This window comes from Lytechinus pictus, unplaced genomic scaffold (genome assembly GCF_037042905.1).
Source record: "Lytechinus pictus isolate F3 Inbred unplaced genomic scaffold, Lp3.0 scaffold_20, whole genome shotgun sequence".
Lineage (NCBI taxonomy): Eukaryota > Metazoa > Echinodermata > Echinoidea > Temnopleuroida > Toxopneustidae > Lytechinus > Lytechinus pictus.
In genome coordinates, this window is record NW_026974141.1 from 12,706,735 (window position 1) to 12,729,512 (window position 22,778).

Below are 22,778 nucleotides of genomic sequence, written 5' to 3' on the forward strand. Positions count from 1 at the left end.
CTGATGTAATGTTGGTTAAATAAGACATTCAGTATGGAACACAGACTAGACACGAACGAGAGGATAGCGAGGATTATATATATATATATATACACGAGGTGTTGACATAGACAGTGGAGGTGTAAAATAATTGTTGAAAGGAAATTGTCGGGTATGCTTACATAAGAGGAATACAGAGGAGATGGTCGGCGACTCTGAGGGGGAAAAAGGCATTTCAGATTACAGATTTTTAATTTACAAACACGGATATACCAAAGACGGCAATGCGTGTGACACACGCACTGCTGTTATAGTTGAGGCAAGAATATTGCATTCGATAAAGAACTGAAAACACTGTGGAGGGTAAACGAAGAGCTTGATAATTAACTGATCGTTGTTATCCTGTTTGTAAACGGAAAAAAAAAATTGGGGATGAGAAAATGGCTTTGTATTCCCACTGCAAAACAAAAAGGGGATTATTAGATTATACACATATTGCATTTTACAATTTCTACAAAATATATTACACTGAGAAACATACTTTTTCACCACAATGCCTACTTCTGGAAGCAGCACATTTTAAAATTTGCCTACTGCTTCTACCATTCTACTAAAACTAAAGATCTACAAAGCACACATATTATATATGCGCATATTCAAAAAAGTATATGTACGTTTCAAATCACAACAGTGAATACAAATATAATTCAGAAACACTAACATTGACTGATTGCTCAAACAAAAACAAAATCAATAAACACACCACGTTATACATGTAGGTAGCCCCATATACATGATTTACAATTATTACATCAGAGTTTTTCTAGTCACGTCCTTGTATTCTTAAAAGGTTAAAAGTTTAATTACCGGGGGGCCATTTCATAAAGCTGTTTGTAAGTTCAGAGTGACTTCAAGAACAACTGGTGATCCTTTGTGGTAAATGATATTCACCGTTAAATGTTCATTGGTGATTACTTAGCACGTGAGAAAGGTTCACCAGTCATTCTTAAAGTCCGTTTTAACTTGCCAACAGCTTTATGAAACACCCACCTGGTACAATAAAAGATACAATTTAGATGATTAAAATTCCGAACTTCAAAACTTGCATTTATTCAAGAATAACACATTTCATGATTTCATCAGAGAGAGAGAGAGGGGGAGACAGATGAAAGAGTGTGAAAGAAAAGCAGCTTACTGATGATGTTGGAGTATAGCTCCCTGTGGAACCTAGTCGGCTCCCTGTTCCAGATCCATACCTGGATCCACTACCAGGAGTATAGGAGGATCCGGAGCTCCCTGAGCCGTAGCGGCCGTAGCCTCCGTACGACATGGTTGTAACAATCCTTGGCAAGATTGAAGCTTAATCCAAATATGGGCAAATATCACAAATACGATGCCTTTGGTAACTTCCAAAATGACAGTCGGGTCTCCACAAAAATGTTAATATTCCATTTAAACTCTCAAGGTTCTTGAGGTTATAGTTCTTTTGCGATCAGCATACCATCATACTGGACTTTGATGGAGGGATATTGGTATCCTGTACTGGCTATGAAGAACCCCAATCCAAAACTGTGTCACAAGTCCCACAGGTAAAGATCCGTTGAGGGTTGATATGACTACATGAACAGATCAAGTTCAATGTTTACATCGGACTCCTAGTCTAAAGATGAAATTAGATGTGTAACCACACAATCAAGGATGAAGGAATCATTCCAACTATAGCTTGGACAGTCGAGAGTGATTCCAGTTGATACCTCTCAAATCTCCAATGCTTAACAGAAGCAGGCACATGCATCAAACCAATGACCTGACCCTATCAAAGACTAGATTGTCCAGCATCAGTTTGAACTCCAAAGGCTACTGGCAATAATATATTTTCGTGTTCACCCAGAAATGAACTGTTCGGGAAAAAAATGTCTCGGCTGTCAATAACAATTGTACCACAAGCTGTGCATGTGGAGTTTACCGAGACTTAATGCCACAATTAGAAAGGGAGTCAAGCAAGCACTCTTGAAGAAACACTGGGAGGAAACGTGGGGTTGCCGCTCAAACGACATCAATTTCCTGTGCACGTGGTACTTCCAGGCAAGTCAAATCCGTGTGTACGTGCCTTGATTGACGTAATGACAGGTTTCAGTGTATCCTTCATAAATATGTGATATCTAAGGGTAAGTACAGTTAATGTGATAATTGGTGCCTCAAGACGTACACCTGGTCCCAACAGAGTGTCTGGTGACTTTGATTGAGTGACAAGCGTAATGAGCGCTTCTAGCAGGGTCCAATGACAACATCAAGCAGATCGATTGCAGTCACGGTGACCACTGGTGCCATAGTTCCTACACACGCTCCAAGAACAGGGGCATGTAGGAAAGTTTGCCAGCACTGACTTTATCATCGGCATCGACTACTACAGTGAAATAGTTGGTTTTGATTGGCTGAGAAGCACTGGCCTCTGACTGTTACTATGGTAACCGTTCCAGAAAGACAACTTGTCACTGCTGACAACTATCATGAAAAGGTCCCCAGAAAACCTTGCAAGTTACAAGAAGTAGGCAGAATAATCACAGGTTATAAAAAGATATTTATGATCCAAAGGTGATTCAATTGCCTCAGGTGAACGGACAACAATGTTGTCACAACAAATGGTATACAACTGAATGGCTACAACACACGGTATGTAAACAACTGAATTCATTGCTACATCACGATCTACATTGTAGCCACCTTTCTACATTTGAGGAACTGGTGATGCAAAAGCTCTTCACCATCACAAAGAAAAAAGGAGGTCCTTAATTTGAAATCACAACAATCATACAACATATGGTATACGACTGAAGTCGTTGCTACATCACAGTCTACATTGTAGCCATCTTTCTACATTTGAGGAATTGGTAATGCAAAAGCTCTTCACCATCACAAAGAAAAAAAGAAGGTCCTAAATTTGAAATCACAACAATCATACAACAAATGGTATACAACCGAAGTCATTGCTACATTATTTACATTGTAGCCGTCTGTACATTTGAAGAATTGGTAATGCAACAGCTCTTCACCACCACAAAGAAATGAGAAGGTACTTGATGGTTGTCACAAAAATAATTGGATTGCAATTTCCACACTCACTAAATAACTCCAATCATCAGACTTCCTTCCTTTATGAAAGCATGAAGGGGTTCAAAACACTGACCTACTTTTGATGATCCAAACGTTATTGCTACATGCTGGCAAACATTTCTTGCCAAATTCCTGGAAGACACATGTATGGATTCTCACAAACTTAATCAACAACTTCCTGCAATGATATCAACTTTCCTTGCAACAATCACTCCAATAATTTGAGAAAAAAAAAATGTTTCAAGATGAATCTTGAGTTTTCATTAATAATCCACTACAAAAATCACTAAAAAAATGTAGTTCTGTGGTTGTATTTCACAATTTTTCTTGAGCCTTTTAGCATGAAGTTTAGAATTTGTGGGAATTTAGGTTTGTATCACATCCATGTTTAAAAAAAAATAAATCAAATACAAAATATACATGTAACTTTATATTCTCCATAAATCTGGCTACAAGGCTTCATAAAAAAAGACAAACCAAAACAAATGAAAACATTTTTTTTTTACAGAGAACTTGAGAATTTGCAAAGATACATTATCAACAATTGTATCTAATACATGTTTGGAATGTGTAAAGTCCCAATATTTACATAAATATTGTTATCAATGATACTAATTCAACAGAAAGAAATAAGTGATCAGAAAGAGGTGTATTGATAGCAACTAAAATAATCAAACACAGGTTTCATAGGGCAATGTTCATTGGTTTAAATCAAAGTTGTATTTGATTTTACAATTGATTGCATCTCAATAGTGCAAAGGGCCCACAGAATAGTTTGTAAATGGCTAGGTTAGACTTACAAGCAGTTCCATGACATTTGCTCCAGCGGCAATTGCTGCGTTGGAAAATCTGCACGTTAAGCCAAGCATAAAACCTAACCTCTAAAACTAAATAAACCCTAATCCTTATTAAGACATTTTTCTGAACCAAAAGCTTTATTACAATCTTAACACGAACCCTATGCCCCCTGAGACATCAAGACCGGAGCATATGTCGCAGAAGCAAATGTTGTGTCACCATAAAGCAATACATGCATGATAACCCTGGCTTGAAGTTAACAATATTGTGACAATATCAATGATCTTTCCACACTACTCTCACAATAGAGATTGCCTCCCAATACACTTTCAAAGGATTACTTTGAAAAGGTATAGCCAAGCAAAATGAAGGAATCTTTTTATCTCCTTCCAGAAATCTAAAAAGCAATGGTCTCTCTGCGAAATTCACAATTTGAAGAACCTCAAACTGCACTCTCAAGACTTCAATGTTCCTCCAAATATTCAAAAGCTTACACAGTAAAAATGCTGTTTAATTTTTTTTTTTATACAACACTGCCAACTATATGAACCTTACAGTGGTTGGTGTTAACAAGTATTTAAAATCTTGAGCAACAATGTTTAATTCTCAATGAATTAAGCATGGTTGTTTAAACTGTTAAACAACTAATAATAATAATAATAGCTGGATTTATATAGTGCTTTTTGCCTGATACAAAGCGCTTGCTATTTTCACCCTGGCTTTAGCTCGAGCTACCATCACCAGTGCTCAGTGCATGCAAGGAATTAATCCTGCCGGGTACCCATTCCCCTCAACTGGGTCGAGAGCAGCACAGTGTGGATAAATTTCTTGCTGAAGGAAAACAGTAACACACCATGGCTAGGATTCGAACCCACGACCCTCTGTTTGAAAGACGAGAGTCAGAACCACTAGACCACGACACACCCACTACAGTAAGGTTTATACAGTTAACAGCATTGTGTATAATTTTAACCAGCGTTTTATACTGTATTGAAAGAGTCTGCATCATTTAAAGGCACATATATATGACAATATACAAATGCATTGAATCATTAGCATCACCTGAGTACTTAACAGTAATTTTAAGTATTAACCCCCGGTTAGTTTTTATGGGCCAACAGGTACTGAATTCTATCAAAATGGAATGTTTTTCTTGAATGCATCTGCAAGGCTGGAAAATGCGTACACCAATGGAGTGAAGGATGAAATAGTTCCACGCTATCAAACCCTTTGTAGCCTTCAATTAGCGCAGAAGAATAGACACATGTCTGATAAACAGGATAATTTGTTGGCTCCTTGCAAGAGAGAGGCATTTCATGAAACATGATTTTTCACTGACAAATTAGCTCTCAGCTAATCATATGCAAGGATTCCACTAGCTTATATAACAGTAGTCAGTGGAAACAAGTACTAGAAGGCTTTGTGAAAAGCTCCCCAGTGACCTGTACTTATTATGACCTTAATAAGGGTCTTCTTCCAAAAACAGACCAGTGAGTTCTTGAGAATAACTAAAGACATCTCATGTACCAATGTTTCAAGTCAGGAGGGTGTTTCACACAGAACACATTAATTATAAAAGCACCATCACTGGCAGAAAATCAATGACACCAGTTTTCTACATAATTAGGCGAAAATACCTTGAGTCCATTGAACCACAATGCAAAAGAAAGAAAAGTGTTATTACATTGAAGAGTATGAGATAACTCAGTGGGTGCAGCGGTCTTTTGAGACGATACCCAGGCCTAGTGTCCTTTAAAAGGTGTTCCTCACTAAATCCCTCAGAAAGGCTGTAAAGACATCAGTCAATGGATGTCCATGCTTTCATGCCAGTCAGGTAGATATATCCCATTAAGACAAGACCCATCATGGTACACATGGCATACAAATCAATCAAAATCCTGGAGGAATTTCTTGAGACAACCTAATTTTCCAAAAGACAGCAGGAACTTCAATAGGTGTTGATATATTAAAGGTACCAAGAAGAAATCCATGGAATACATAGCATACTTATCCACTATAGTCCGGAAGGAATATCTTGAGACAACCTGGTTACCCAAGAGAGAGGATAACAGTGAGGACTCTATTGTTGTTGTTGATGTGAGGAAGCATTTCTTGGAATACATATCATAGAAATCCAACAAAGTCCTGAAGGAACTCCTTGAGACACCTAAGTTATCCAAGAGATATAGCCAGAGTGTTACAGTGAGGACTTTGATTGGTCTTTTTATGGGGCACAAGGAAACGTTCCTCTGGATACCCTTAAACGAGTCTCCGGTTTGTCTCAGCAATAATTAAGGAAATACAAATGAGTGTCAGGCGAGATGCAATTAGCGCAAGACAAATGAGCCCATGAGGCAAATTAACAAAGTTTCAGAAACACATGGAATGTGATTTCCCTATAGAAAACTTCAGCTGGTCTAACAGCTTGAAAATTTTCACAAAGTCAACAATGATAATATTTGGAAATAGTTCTTGAAAATAACTTGTACAAATGATATATATCCAATACTTGTTTCCACAAATCCGATATATAGGCATAAAAAAGAACAGACAAATTAACCAGAGAGACACCTTGAAGCAGATACAAACAAATAGCTCCATCTCGAGTCCTCAACTACTCATACCTGGCCAGTTTCCTGACCCATAATGCTAGTGTAGTCTAGTAATATAGACCCACTTGAATGATAACATGCTAATTAACTACTCAATACATTTATACTGCACTAATTATGCTACCAAGTAGCAAAACAATTACTTTTCCTCTCAAAACATTTTAGTTCCTCACTTCCTCTATACAAATACAATTATAGGTCAATTTATTCTCTGTAGTATTAGTAGATATCTGAAAACGTATATTCTAAGACTATGTATTTATAACACACAGTCAATGAGAGACCACACACAGTTAAGTCCCCCTTTAAGAATAAAGGTATAACCAAACAGTAATGATTGTACAGAGTGCAATGCAGGACGAGATATAACTTTTTTGCCAAAATTTCTTCAAAATTAAGCTTGTAACCGATTTTGCAATCGGCAACCGATTCCATTCGATTTCACCACAATCGGCAATCACTTGCCGATCTTCGATCATGCCCCTTGAAGGAAAAAATCGAAAATAAAAAATCGGCGTAGATCTGGTTACAGTGCGTGATCGCTCAGAACATATTTCAAGATTGTTTTTGAGGTGCTAGCTATTTAGAGGTCGCATTATTCAGGGAGAAAGTCGCGGTATTATCTATGGCAATGTTTAAGGGGATAGATATCTTCTCTTCCAACTCATGGTGATAGCGGATGCCGCCGTGAACTTTGAAAGGTCGTATTACCGACGGAGCTCACTGCGTTACTCTCTTACATCGTTTATGATTATATACATTTTATTTTCAACCTCGTGGTGATAGCGGATGCCGTCGTGAACTTTGAAAGGTCGTATTACCGACGGAGCTCACTGCGCTACTCTCTTACCCCCTTTTATAATGATATAAATCTTCTCTTCAACCTCGTGGTGATAGCGGACCCCGCCGTGAACTTTTAAAGATCGTGCTACTGACGGAGCTTATTGCGTTACTCTCTTACATCGTTTATAATGATATACATTTTATTTTCAACCTCGTGGTGATAGCGGATGCCGCCGTGAACTTTGAAAGGTCGTACTATTGACGGAGCTCATTGCGTTACTCTCTTACATCGTTTATGATGATTTACATTTTATTTTCAACCTCGTGGTGATAGCGGACCCCGCCGTGAACTTTTAAAGATCGTACTATTGACGGAGCTTATTGCGTTACTCTCTTACATCGTTTATGATGATTTTTCATTTTATTTTCAACCTCGTGGTGATAGCGGACCCCGCCGTGAACTTTTAAAGATCGTGCTACTGACGGAGCTTATTGCGTTACTCTCTTACATCGTTTATAATGATAAACATTTTTTTTTCAACCTCGTGGTGATAGCGGATGCCGCCGTGAACTTTGAAAGGTCGTACTATTGACGGAGCTCATTGCGTTACTCTCTTACATCGTTTATGATGATTTACATTTTATTTTCAACCTCGTGGTGATAGCGGACCCCGCCGTGAACTTTTAAAGATCGTGCTACTGACGGAGCTTATTGCGTTACTCTCTTACATCGTTTATGATGATATTCATTTTATTTTCAACCTCGTGGTGATAGCAGAAGCCGCCGTGAACTTTGAAAGGTCGTATTACCGACGGAGCTCACTGCGCTACTCTCTTACATCGTTTATAATGATATAAATCTTCTCTTCAACCTCGTGGTGATAGCGGACCCCGCCAGAAACTTTTAAAGACTATACTATTGACGGAGCTCATTGCGTTACTCTCTTACATCGTTTATGATGATTTACATTTTATTTTCAACCTCGTGGTGATAGCGGACCCCGCCATGAACTTTGAAAGGTCGTACTATTGACGGAGCTCATTGCGTTACTCTCTTACATCGTTTATGATGATTTACATTTTATTTTCAACCTCGTGGTGATAGCGGACCCCGCCGTGAACTTTTAAAGATCGTGCTACTGACGGAGCTTATTGCGTTACTCTCTTACATCGTTTATGATGATATTCATTTTATTTTCAACCTCGTGGTGATAGCGGAAGCCGCCGTGAACTTTGAAAGGTCGTATTACCGACGGAGCTCACTGCGCTACTCTCTTACATCGTTTATAATGATATAAATCTTCTCTTCAACCTCGTGGTGATAGCGGACCCCGCCAGAAACTTTTAAAGACTGTACTATTGACGGAGCTTATTGCGTTACTCTCTTACATCGTTTATGATGATATACATTTTATTTTCAACCTCGTGGTGATAGCGGATGCCGCCGTGAACTTTGAAAGGTCGTACTATTGACGGAGCTCATTGCGTTACTCTCTTACATCGTTTATGATGATTTACATTTTATTTTCAACCTCGTGGTGATAGCGGACCCCGCCGTGAACTTTTAAAGATCGTGCTTCTGACGGAGCTCACTGCGCTACTCTCTTACCCCCTTTATGATGATAGACATCTTCTCTTCAACCTCGTGGTGATAGCGGACCCCGCCGTGAACTTCAAATTGATTTGAAAACGCTAGCTACCCAAAACATTTTAATAACATATTTCAAATCATCGTGTGTGCTTGCGTCGTCTACTTCATTTTAATTGCACTTGCGACTTTAAGATGATGCGTCGTAAGAGATCATTCCAATAATTCTAAATCGCTAGCACCTAAAATACTTCTAAAAGATGTCCCGCCGATCGTTCATTAACCTGTGATCTATGAGAAATATTTTCATTTTATTTTCCTTTGCGCCTTTGCTCGGAAGATGCGTCTTTCGTTTATCTTTCTAATAAAAATCACTCGGTTTATTTTAAAGCAATAACACCTCAAAACCCCTGGCTTTAAAACATGTTCCAAACGATCGCGCATGTTGGCGACTTCCATTCCAATGCATTCGTCTTTGTGTCTTTGTCAGGAAGATGCGCGCGACCGCGAACAACATTTTGATGTATTCCTTTGTTTTTAAACATCGCCGATTCGATTTTCGATTCGATTTCGATTTTAGAAGCTTAACTGCCGATCCGATTTTCGATCTGATTTTTGATCCGATTTACAACATTATTCAAAATTAAAAAATAAACAAAGATTAACTATTCAAATAGCTCTAGAAACATGTGAAAAGCAACAATATCAAATTAATCCTCAGAAATTTGCACCTTTTCTCTCAGTATCCAATATACTCTCCAGACATCGGAGAAAAAAAAGGTGACATTTATTCCTGTATATTTGAAGAACTACAGTACAAGAGCAAAAACCACAACCTCCAATGAATGGCTTAGGAATAATATTGTTTGATAGCAGAATTGCAGTGAATACTGAATAAACACATGCTAATATTAACTCAACAAATGTCACGAGACAAATGAAGTAATGACACAAATCATACATGATCACAGCTCAATGGTGACCAGTGGATACAGAACTTGCTATTCCACACACGATAATTCCAGCTTGATTTTAAAACATCTCTCAAAATAATAATTTATGGTAAATCTAATGAAAACTCCACGCGAGAATGTGATATCCAAGAAAGTATTACTTTCTCTGGCAAATACTATGGATACTCCAGAGTCAAGACATCGAAAATGAGTTGTATGCAGGTCGCACGACTGAAGAACTAAAGCACTAAATCACAAATCTGAACGTGGATTAATCAAATGTTGCAATAGCATTCCACAGAGAGAGATATCACACACAGATCCATGAAAATGACATATGGATTCTATGCACGGATCAATAAAAATCAATTAAGCCTTCATAGAGGAACAACAAAAGAAATTGATGCTGTCAGCATCTGCTTTGGCTCCGCAAGGCAACGAGAGTGCTTCGGGAAGGTCAGATCAGGTAGCTTCGATGTAAGGTTAGATCTGTTTACCAAGAAGATAGACAATACATGTAAGCGAAGATGTCAGGTATAATCCCATAGAGCAGAAAGGATGTGATTATCCGAAGGGTGTAGCGTTACTTGGGGTATCCCACTTTCCGATCAGCTATCCCGAAGCATGGAGTGTAAGGGGGGAGTGTGTATGGTGCCTGTGAGGGCGATGCGGTGATTCGCGGCGACGGGCGAATGGATTACCTAATCCGCGGATCAACAGATCAAAAGATGGGGGATTATCCGGGCCATACAACATTCGGCGGGGCTAAATCCCTATGTGCAATGAGGAAGCCGCGGCGTGACAGGTTCGAATGTGGCGTGGTGTGGGCGAAGCGGCTATGCAGCGTGAGATGGGCGAGGGTGCTTCTATTGGAGCATTGAGATGGCATCTCGTGGCATGTTAATGGGATGCGAGGGATGATGCGGGAGAGGGATGATGCGGGGAGAAGGATGGGGGAGAGAGGGATGAGAGTCAGATGGGACTGGAATCTCAATCATCCCAAGCTTGGTGGATAGGAAGACATTCCACTCACAGCTGGGATTAAAGGACAAGGGTCAAGACAGTTTCACAGATTGAGCTATCTTCATTAAAGGGACTCACTCCACTGATGCAAAACATTTTCAATATTCAAGAACAGCCAAGAAAATTGGTGTCAATTGAAATATGAGTTTTCTTCCTCTAATGATAAGGACTATATGAATTATAAACTCCTACACCTCCAAGTTGGTGTCAGTTTAAAAATTATTAACTCATACATGTAACTTACATGAAAGGACCAGAAGAGTTAAGACAATTATACAGATTTAGCTTTCCTCATTAAAGGGACAGTCAACATTTTAGAATGGTGTTCAGTAAAAAAAAAAATCCTAAAACAACTGTATTGTCGTGTAATGCTCTCAAATTATTACAGTTTGGGCAGTTTATGAGGTAAAGTAATAAAAACAGAAATTGGTTTTCTCTTCTTCCAAAGTGGATAAACATGGATTTATTGTTCTTCAATCACTTACAATTCCCAATCATTGATCATATTTTTGTTTAAATTTTTCTTGTTGCTTTTTCTATGTTTTTTTCTCTCTATGTAATACAAATTAAATGTTAAAAAGATCTCTTTTTAAACAAGTTCACCTCTTTTTTAATTTAGCTCCATCTATCAAATGTGCAGATCTTCTGATGCTTGATGCAAGCAAAAATTTGATAACAAAATATTCAAGAGCAAATCCATAGCCCCCTTTACACAGATCTTAATGATTGTATAAAATATTTGTTAAGATCGATTGCATCGATCACAATGTACAATTGATTGTATGATCAATCGCTAAACTTTGTGTTACAGGACCCACACCACAGATTTCCCAAGACCTTGATAAATAAAGTTGACCCTCATCTGCCTATCAATAAGCTTTCTTCTTGAAGTGATTTTGAGACGCCGAGTTATATTACTGACTTAATTAAATGCTAATGAAATGAAATAATGTCTGAATTCAAAGGACTTAATTGAATACAGTCCAGACATGCAGATGACCAATATGAGGGCGAGGTCGTCTCAGGTCATCTGAGCCTACGCGACAAACCGTGTCGGCGATCACTCACGAATCTAATGAAAATGTCTCTCGTCAAGAGGTGCTTGTCACATGATATTGGTGTCATCTATGATATACAATGCGTGTATGATACACAAGGCATCCATAGGGTCAATAATGCTTCCTTGGCAACATGAGATATTAGGAAAATGAGATGGAGAGGGGTGGGGTACGAAGAAGCGGACGGGTATGGGGTGGGGGAGGGGCAAGGTATAGGTGGGGTGGGGATGTGAAGCATGATCATCATTTAATGAAAATTTCTCTCGTCAAGAGGAGATAGTCACATTATATTGGCGGCTTCCATGATAGTAAGGCATCCATACGGTCAATAATGCTTCCTTGGCAACATGAGATGTTAGGAAAATGAGATGGGGAGGGGTGGGGTACGAAGAAGCGGATGGGTATGGGGTGGGGGAGGGGCAGGGGCAGGGTGGGGTGGGGATGTGAAGCATGATCATCATCTAATGAAAATTTCTCTCGTCAAGAGGAGATAGTCACATTATATTGACGGCTTCCATGATAGTAAGGCATCCATAGGGTCAATAATGCTTCCTTGGCAACATGAGATGTTAGGAAAATGAGATGGGATAGGGGTGGGGTATGGGTAGGGTGGGGTGTGGGGTATGATCATTCATGTAATGAAAATCTCTCGTCAAGAGGAGCTGGTCACGATATTGGAGCCATGAATGATTTACAAGGTATCCATGGGATTAATAATGCTAGCTTGGCAACATGAGATGTTTGAAATATGAGGTGGGGAGGGGTAAGGTTTGTGAAGCATGACCATCATCGAATGAAAAAGTCTCTGGTCAAGAGGAGCAACTCAAATGATATTAAAGGCACCTATGATATACACATTCACTGTCAAAACATTAGACTGATCAAATTCTCGGAAAATTGATTTCACAACTGATTTCAGCTGTCAGCGAGTTGCTAAGGTATCCATTTGCTTAACTTGATATGAAAAAAAAATACAAGAAATGTGCAAGTCTCATTAAAGGAGAATGAAACTCTTGGAGCAAGTTAGCTTTTGTGAAAGCAGAAAAATAAAAGAATAAGATCAACAAAACTTTGAGTAAAATAGGACTAGCAATAAAAGAGTTATGAGCATTTGAATGTCGAGATCACTAATGCTATGGAGATCCTCCCATTGGCAATGCGACCAAGATCTGTGATGTCACACACGTACAACTCTCCCATTTGGACACTGAAAATATACCCCAAAACATCTCTTTTTGCTCATTCTAATCATATGACAAACGATTCATCAATGATATAATGTTGTGAAACCTCTGTACTTGTCATCTCATAAAGAGAACACCTCACCTTGTGATAGACTCTATAAAAGTGAGAATATAAGTGAAATAAGTACTAAAGTAATGAGGGAGTTGTACGTGTGTGATATCACAGATCTTGGTCGCATTGCCGTTGGGAGGATCTACATGGCACTAGTGATCTCAATATTCGAATGCTCATAACTTTCTTATTATTCATTCAATCTTCCTCAAACTTTCAACAATATGTTTCTTTGATTTTTCTCTTTGATATGGATTCAGCTGGTTTCAAGGGTTTCATTCTCCTTTAACACAGGGCTTCATTCTGTAAGGTACCTCGATGCCTTCTTCAAACAGTTCGATGAAAAATGCACATGGTGTAATGATAAAACCATTCCCCAAACTAGGTTCCTGGAGAGCCTGTTATCGAAGCAAAAAAATGAATAAAGTCGAAAAAAAAATGGGGCCGCTTACATTGACGAGTGGATACCATGCGCGAACAAAAAAACACGTAAAAAGGATGTCTTTTTCAAGATAGGGCACGTTACGTACGTAACGTGATAAGGGTGTCAAAAACACAAAAATAATGAAAAAAGGGTATCTATTTTGCTAGGAAAGCTACGTGTTTAGGGTTAAATTTGCGGGGATGATAAAACAAAATTAAAATGTTTTACAAAGGATGTCCTTTTTGCCCCAACACTACGTGTTTAGAGTCCAATTTGCGCGAGGTGTGAAAGCTGGGGCCGTACTAAACCAAATGGTGTGTAAACTGTAAAGGTAAAACCGACGACCGAGACCCGTGACATAACAATACAATATCGCTGTACTTGTTTAGGGGTACATTTAAGGGAATACTTGCCAAGAGTATCGTTTTGTTTCCAATACTTGTTAAGGGTAGGGTTTCAGACGCCAATACTTGTTAAGGGGTGCATTTTCAGAATATGGAAAATACGTGTTTAGGGTGCTTTTTGAGACCGCATGGTCGTGCATGGTATCCACTCGTCAATGGAAGTGGCCCCCCCGGGCAGTTCTTACATATCTATGATTTTTTAAATTTTCAACTTCCAAAGATGACAATGTACAACTGTAGTCCCATCCTATTACTCATCGGGGGAGCATTTCATGAACACTTTTGTCCGATAAGTTGTCAGATCTGACAACTTTCCATGATTTTGATTGGCTTAGAAGCACTATCACTATGCTAACTGTCAGATATAACAGGACTAGTCAGATAAAACGTCGGACAAGTCCTTTCATGAAACCTCCCCAGATATTATCAAATAGCCAATGACACATGTTCTCTTATTTCTTTCTCTGCAACTATAAATTCCTTTCAAATAAACTGAAGCACTGGTATGAAAACAGAGATAAAGAATATAATCCGAAATACACCTTAACAGTGTCACCTTACGCAAAAATGTTGAATAAAAGTTCAATAATTATAATAGATCCAAAAACATGTTCACGGTATTTCGCTGATGTATCTCCGATATAAATCCACTGTAGTCCCACATATTGAATCCAGAGGAACAAACAGTTGCCCTACAAATTAAGATTTTCTTCATTACTCCATGCCAGGACAACATGAGACAATATATGCAGACAGTGATGGCCAATCCCAGACACAACAATCCAAGTGCTGCAGCTCAGAAATCGATCAAAAGCCATTCCAATTCATTAATCAATAAATAAAAGAGATCCACTTGCTCCGCTGATCACATGAAATGTGTTTAATCACCTTAGCTGCAAATCACTTGTAGTCCACTCACTTAATAACTGTTATAAGCTACTGAAATCCTCGCATCCGATTGGCTCAGAGCTAATTTGTCAGTGGAAACCGTGCTCCGTGAAACCCTCCCCTGATCATGAAAGAGGTACAATGGCCCAATCTGGCATTCCACAAAGGCAACCTTCTCTTTAATCACTTCACAAACATGTGCTAAAAGGATTACCCCGATTTGTGCATGTTTTACACAAACACCTATTGTGCAATGCCTATTCAGTCTGACAGTTCTTCCAAATATAAATTCTAACTTGAGCAATCTTCAGGCGTCTTATATTCTTTCAAATTACTCCTCCATCTCAAGTATGCATTGAACATCCTTGATGGGACTGGCTATACAGGTGTCGAGCTCAAACATTCTACGGAGGTTCCAATTCATTTGATACCTTCGTGAGAGAATGTGTGAAAAAACAAGACTTTTGAACAGATGCAGTGATATAGCAGTGGCGATCCCACCGCTGCCACCACCATGCAGTCCCTTTCGCACACACAATAAATATCACTTTGATTATGCAGCCTATTCATGGCGTGAAAAGGAGCCCGGGGGTATAATGTGAATGCTCGAGTGGCAAATGCAGCTGATCATGATTGTTGAGAGAGAGGGGGAAAAAAGGCAAAAGAGAAGAGCAGCAAGAAGTGCAAGGGGGAGAAAGAGAGAGAGAGAGAGAAAGGACAGGTATTGAGACTGTGGCAATGGAAGTTATAGGGAATAAGAGATGATATTACATTCATGAATCAGATAAAAGAGAGAGAGAAAAGCAAAAGACACAAGGGGAAAAACACACAAAAGAAGAGAGAGAAAGGACATGTATGAGACGTGGCAATGGAAGTTTATAAACAGGGAATAAGAGATGCCATTACATTCATGAATCAGATAAAAGAGAGAGAGAAAGTGAAAGACAGCAAGGGAAAAACACACACAGGAAGAGAAAGAAAGAGAGAGGAGAGAAGAGAAGACAGAGAGGAAAGATGAAAAGAGGCATACAGAAAATATATGGATAATCCGGAGAGAGGAGAGACACACAAATATTAAGGGGTGACAGGCTGAGGAGAGATCGGTGGAGCAAAAGAAAGGTAAAGAAAGACATCATATTAATAGAGGGAGGGAGAAGGAAGAGACAGAAATAGGAGACATATACAAGAGGTGAAAGAATGAAAGAGACACCGTTTGCTCTACGGATCATGATTTCTGTGGTAACAATGAATTAAAAACATAGTTAAATCGGTAGTCAAACTTGCATTATCTCTACCCAGACAGAGTGAACACACAAGTGTGACAATACATATGAACATTGGGAGAGTCGGTTGTTTAACTTTCTCTTTTACTTTATATTTCTATCACTCTTGTCCTCCATAACTCTTCATTTTTCATACATAATCAAATTGCCCTCTTCTCTACCTCCCCTTTTTCCTTTCTTATCCTACCTCTCCCTCCCCATCCTCCTCTTCTTCTCCTCCTCTTCCTTCCTTCCTCCTTCTTCTCCTTTTCCTTCTTCTGTCTTCTTCTTCGTTGTCTTCTTCTTCTGTCTTCTTCTCCTTCGTCATCTTCTGTTCCTCCTCCTCATCATTTTATATTACAACAACACAATCATGTTATCATTACCATTACTTCTTTTCCACCTATTTTCCTAACAAAATTACAATATAGTAAAAGAGCACACAAAAAATATATCACGCATTCAGCAAGCATAGTCTGAATCAATACATAAGATCACAATACATAATGAATCACGCTAGATTTACAATTCTTTTGTATTATACCCCTATTGTCAAAACCATAACCTAAATTGTCAGAAAGCCCTTTTCAAGGGTGAGATCAGATCTAACAATGAATTTATGTGAATAGAAAGGAATACTGCGGATTGACATGCAATAACATGCCAGAATCTTTTTGAAATATTGCTGAACATCAAACTTCAAATTTTGTAAAGCATGGATGAACAAGTGATTGTGGTACAGCATGGAATCTCTGCAGTGTAAACCAAGATTTTGTGTTTTGACATTTTAACAAATTAAAAGTCAATATGTATGGCCCAACGGATGAACTCAGTTCCTTCTTACATGGTATCTGTTTTAAAAAGGAAATGTAAAATATTTTTATCATCAAAACATTAGGATCTTTATCAGGATCGCTCTCTCTCTCTCTTCTTTCAGTTTAGATTTTGAGTCCCTTTTTTAAAGTTTCAAACTCTGACAGGATATTGCTGGTAGAATGCAGAACAATGTGAGGTTAACTTCAGTAAAAGCACGTTTGGGGTGTTGCCATATCAACCAAATAAATGATTAATTATCACTTCCAGAAAGCACGGCACGTATTAAAGAATTTTCTAAAGTCTGGAAAAGGAAAAGTGAAATTTGAGTGAAAGGCAGATGGCAAAGCATTAAAAGGCAATTTGTATTCTGATATACATGTATATTGAAACAGATGTTAAAAATCTGTTTAACCAAAATTAGAATACCTTCAAAAATACTTTGTCAAGTAAATGAAAGACCCAGAGCTGAGAAATAAGCAGTATACATTATAACAATGCATGGGGCTACACTAAAAGATTTACTGAATATTCACATCAAAAGAAGAAGTGACAAGTATTGAAGCATCCTTAATAAGAAACGATCAAGACTTGATTACCAGTGCTGAGAAGAACTGACATTAATAAGTATAGATGGGACTATGTTACAAGTGCAGAGATTACAGTGACATCAAAATGATAAGTGGAACTGGTTGAGAAACGTTGAGCTTTCACAAACACCAAAAGTAATAGATGGACAAAGTGTTGAGATTACACCAACACCATAAAAACCAGAAGGGACTGGGTGTAAAGTGTTGAGTTCAGACCAACGCTGAAAAGACTAGATGGGACTGGGTATTAAACTAACACCAAAAAGATTAGATGGGACTGTCGTATGTGCTGATATCAAACTTACACCAAAATGAATAGAAGGCACTGTGTTATGCATGCTGAAATTAAACCAACACCGAAAAGTACAGTATGGGACTGTGTTTATACATGGCTAGAACAAACACAAAAGTGAATAGATGGGACTGTGTTGAGACTACGACGGAAATGACCTATAAGACTGTATGGAATGCAGTCTGGAGGTATGAGAGGAATGTTCGAAAGAGGGGCAAGCTGGAAAGGACGGACGACGGTGGGGGGTTTCTGGGAGATAACACACAACAAAGCATGTTACCAATCAAAATGATAAACTTCATATCAGCCAGGGACATCTTTCACGATATCATCATAAGTTCAGTGACATACTATTGAAATCTATGTTAACTCCAATATACACATTCCTATCAATGTTACCAATCAAACTTCCTATCAGCCAGGGGCATCTTTCACAGTATCATCATAAGCATAAGTTCAGTGATATCCTATTGAAAACTATGTTAACTCCCATATAAATGTTACCAATCAAACCTCATTTCATCCTGGGGCATCTTTCACAGTATCATCGTAAGCATAAGTTCAGTGACATACTATTGAAATCTGTCCCATCTACGTGATTCCTAACGCATTTGTGAAACACTACCAGACCGCCTAGTTATCTACAAGCCACTTCTTAATGTGAAATGTCAAGTACTGCTTAGTGTGATAACTTGAAGTCATCCCTTACATCTATTGCGTGTGGCATTAAAGGTAAAAGAAAGTAGTTCCAGCAAACAATTATTTCATGAGAAAGTCTTTTAAATCAAGATTAATAGTGATCATATCATATATCTAGACCTGGTAGATTAATGTAACTTGTCTTTGTGAAATCATGAAATCTTGGCTCAAAACCGATAACTCTGATGATCACTAACACAGAAAAGCATATGTGGGACAGTGTATTAATATTGCTTGGAAAAATACCCAATATTTGATGGAAATTTGTGCTTATTTTGCTCATTTCTCAGCAATTACGCATTTTCTTCCAGAGCCATTTGACATATATTCCATAAACCTATGCCTCTATAATGTCAACACTGTTTTCAATCAAGATATTTTCAGACAAGCACCTTGAGCACCTAACAAGGTGGATACGTTCGCTATACAATCCTATATTATTATTTATCATTATCATATTTTTAAGCAGGATCTTGTCCTCATCAATTGTCCTTATGCCTGTATTTGGTAATTTAAACTAATTCTTATAATTTATTGTAAACTTCACCCATAGAATAAACCTATGCCTCTCTAATGTCAACACTGTTTTCAATCAAGATATTTTCAGACAAGCACCTTGAGCACCTAACAAGGTGGATACGTGCGCTATACAATCCTATATTATTATTTATCATTATATTTTTAAGCAGGATCTTGTCCTCATCAATTGTCCTTATGCCTGTATTTGGTAAGTTTAACTAATTCTTATAATTTATTGTAAACCTCACCCACGGAATAAACCTTTGCCCCTCTAATGTGAACACTGTTTTCAATCAAGATATTTCAGACGAGCAGCAGACCTTAAGGCACTGCGCCTTCAATTGAATCAACAAAAACAAAATATCATATCACGGCTCTCTTGTTATTCTAAGAGCAGCATGAATAAACAGCACTTCTAAGTTCCCCTTTCTGTAACCAAACACGACCAGTTTTCAAAGTATTATGATATGTCTTGATCATGACTGGGCTATTTTGAGCCAGTCAACACCAGCCCCAGTTAGCCTCAGTTTTTTTCAAATTACTCTCTAATTTCTGATCCAGCAAATTACCCTATTCAGAGCAATATCTAGGGTCCATTAACACAAAGTATAGCGATGAATGTACGCTTGATTTTTCATGATTATTTGTATATCATCCTCAATGCAATCAATCGCAATAATTTGTTCTATTATCATTGTAAAGCTTTGTGTTAAAGGGCTACATGTATGTTCTGGCAAATTAGCCCAATCAGAATAATACATAGCTAATTTGTAATACATGTGTGACTAGGTAGGCATTTTGTGGGTTACATTTCAAGATTATAATCCTAAGTCGACTCAGGATTATTTGCAACATATGGTGTAAGTTCACCAACTGATATACAAATTCATGAGGGAAAGTATTTCTTGACTGGACTGGTAGTGCTTTTTATGCTTCAGTACCATGCTATCCAAACACTGATGCCCATAGTATGTGAACACTGTAGTATATGGCTTGCAGTCAATTGAAAATTTGCACTAATCGTTGATCGACTTCTCGTTACATGGATTGTAATCTACTCAGAGCTGCTAACCTGAACAAGAACATTTCAATATTTTTAAAGCTGAAAATCAGTAATTTCCTTCAGCAAGAAATTTATCCACATTGTGCTGCACTCGACCCAGGTGAGGTGAATGGGTACCCGGCAGGATTAATTCCTTGAATGCATGAGCGCTGAAAGGCAGCTCAAGCTAAAGCCGGGGTAATAATAATAATAACATGCGCCTCGGAATAAAATATTTCTGGATAGATGGCGCTATATAAATGCCTATTATTATTAAAGGAAATCAGTATTTTCAAAGAACTACCATAGGACAACACATACAACTGAAACTTCAGAAATCAGTATTTTGCATGAAACCATCAGTATTCTTCTCATTTTTCAGTACTAAATACGGAAACTCCGTACTACTGGGCAGCTCTGTCTACTGCTTAATTTTATCTTAAAATTGTAAAATTGCAACAGAAAATCAGTGATTACAAATATTTCCTTGCAATATCCCCTGAGGCGGTAATTTCCCTTTTGAGGTCAACTCGGCAGACTCGACTGCAAATAAAGACTAAAAGCATCTTGTAGGCATCACGAAGGAGACAGAATCAGGGAATAAGCTCCGTAAAACAATTACAGATGAAATGTATATTCTCCTCCTCACATGCATCTATCTCCCCTCCCATCAATTAACATTCGACCCTCGGACACCATCTGAGGCGATCACATACTTGTCTGATGACATCATTATCACCATAGCAACCAATGTCAATCTAATCTATGATATATAGGAGACTCTCATCACCCAAATGATCTCTTTTCCAGTCAGAATGGCTTGGGAGGAGTTTATTAAAGGTGTTGGTAATTATGGACGACTTCTCATACAACTTTGCACTCACGTTAACACCTGACTTAACACTAAACTGGTCAGATTTTCACACGAGTGCTAATCTACAATGCACAATGCAAGTCAATTTGTTGTGAACTAGGTTTAAGGTTTACAAGTATGACGACTCACCATCCCGGTGGACTGTACTTTCACGGATGATGATGATGAAGGAAATTATACTTGAAATCCATATTCATACAAGTCTAAATTTTACAAAGCAAATAGAGGATTCATTCATGGAATATAGGTTTATTAATCAAAATTAGACTTCCATATTCAAAGGCAGTCATTTATAATGCATTATAATGCACTATCAATGTAATAACTGTGAAGGTTTTTTACCATAGCATTCAACGAATTCTATTATCCACGGGATCTGGAGCATATCGACTGTGTACATAATCAAAATGATACCAGCCTTGTAACAGTCACGTTTTTTAGTCCTAATGACATTAATATGACATTCAAAAGTGCTGGCATTGTGCTAAATGAGTCTTAAATTGAATACGGAGAACAAAGAATAAAATTATTCATGGAGACAAATAAATATAAGTATCTTTTGATTTGCTTTGATATGTTCCACTGTCTCTGTTTCCCCCTATTCTTTGGCTTAAAAAAGTTACGAGCATTTTGCATCGGTTTGTATTTTCCCTTTTGTATCATGCAATTACAAATTTGTATACCACTGTATATATTTGACATAGCACACCACCGATCTATTACTACAAATTTATTTCCTTATCTAAATACACATCTTCAAATAGATTAGTGCAAAACAATAAAGCCTTCAAAGATCTTGCTGCTATTCGTATATTCTACACATTTTTGGAAACACCAGTCTAATTGCATTACAATTCCAAACAAATAATCATCACTCAACAATTTCTTAAATACAATGATATATATACATCTGCAATTGCACCACACACATGTATAACTAATTTCTAACACACATAAACCTGTGAAGAAATAAAGTGCTCTCCCTAATATACAGAACACATACAGAAATTGGACAAAAGAATGGATAACAGAAACAAAGTATACTCACAAAAATGCATAACAAATACATACATAGAAAACATACATATTACACACATAATTAACACATCTCAGCATATTGAGCAGCCCTTCACTGTTTATATATTTTGAAAACTCTTCATATACTTCAATAATCAAAATATTTCTAATTGACCATGTTTCATAACCATTTGTATCAATCGCAAATGCTAAAATTTGATAACATTTTGGTTTCCAGTTGATCAAATGTGACTATTTCAGCAGCCATTGATAACATGTTGTATGAAACAGAGCCCGAGGGCTGGTTACAGAAAGAATTACAATCGAATACAGAACTCCAAAAATCAAATCAAACACAAATTGACATATTTCAGGAGCTGCAGAACAGGGGGGGGGGGGGGGGGTCCTCAGCCCTGCTCAAACTTTTTTTCAGTAACAGTGTGCAAACATTTGAAAATGACTATGAAATTTTGTTTAGCATCCCCCCCCCCCCACTTTCACACTTGTTCCCTGGCTCCTGTCTTTAGGACATGTGTTTGATGACAAACACTCCTGCAACCAGCCCCCGATTTGAAAGTAAGATGGATGTCCAATGGACCAATCAGAGCACAGCAAAAGTTCACTCACCTTTAGAGGATCTTCTTCCTCCTCCTCGTCGTCATCTTCGTCCTCCTGATCATCGATGATCGGGCCAGCAGATAATGGCGATCGATTGAAGAAGGGAAGGTAGGATTGAGAAATGGACAGTGG

General features: G+C 38.1%; 2 protein-coding genes across 7 annotated transcripts in view; both read right to left on the minus strand.

The window, feature by feature from the left end:
• The window catches only part of LOC129282895 (protein phosphatase 1 regulatory subunit 12A-like), a 38,064-nt gene extending 23,199 nt beyond the window's left edge, over positions 1-14,865 (minus strand). The window contains exons 1-3 of one of the 4 annotated variants that reach the window (XM_064114658.1): positions 14,594-14,865; positions 1,175-1,639; positions 162-194 (exon numbers count right to left, since the gene is read on the minus strand). In XM_064114658.1, coding sequence (XP_063970728.1) covers positions 162-194; positions 1,175-1,309 — 168 coding nt within the window. In that variant the 5' untranslated portion in view covers positions 1,310-1,639; positions 14,594-14,865. Of the gene's footprint in view, positions 1-161; positions 195-1,174; positions 1,640-9,988; positions 10,117-10,528; positions 10,706-14,593 lie in introns of those variants that run through there. The other 3 variants (XM_064114659.1, XM_064114661.1, XM_064114660.1) reach the window with 3 other exon arrangements.
• Positions 14,866-21,746: 6,881 nt separating this feature from the next.
• LOC129283149 (protein phosphatase 1 regulatory subunit 12A-like) overlaps positions 21,747-22,778 on the minus strand; it is a 101,321-nt gene continuing 100,289 nt past the window's right edge. The window contains exon 19 of one of the 3 annotated variants that reach the window (XM_064114649.1): positions 21,747-22,700. In XM_064114649.1, coding sequence (XP_063970719.1) covers positions 22,503-22,700 — 198 coding nt within the window. In that variant the 3' untranslated portion in view covers positions 21,747-22,502. The remainder of the gene's footprint in view (positions 22,701-22,778) is intronic. The other 2 variants (XM_064114650.1, XM_064114648.1) reach the window with 2 other exon arrangements.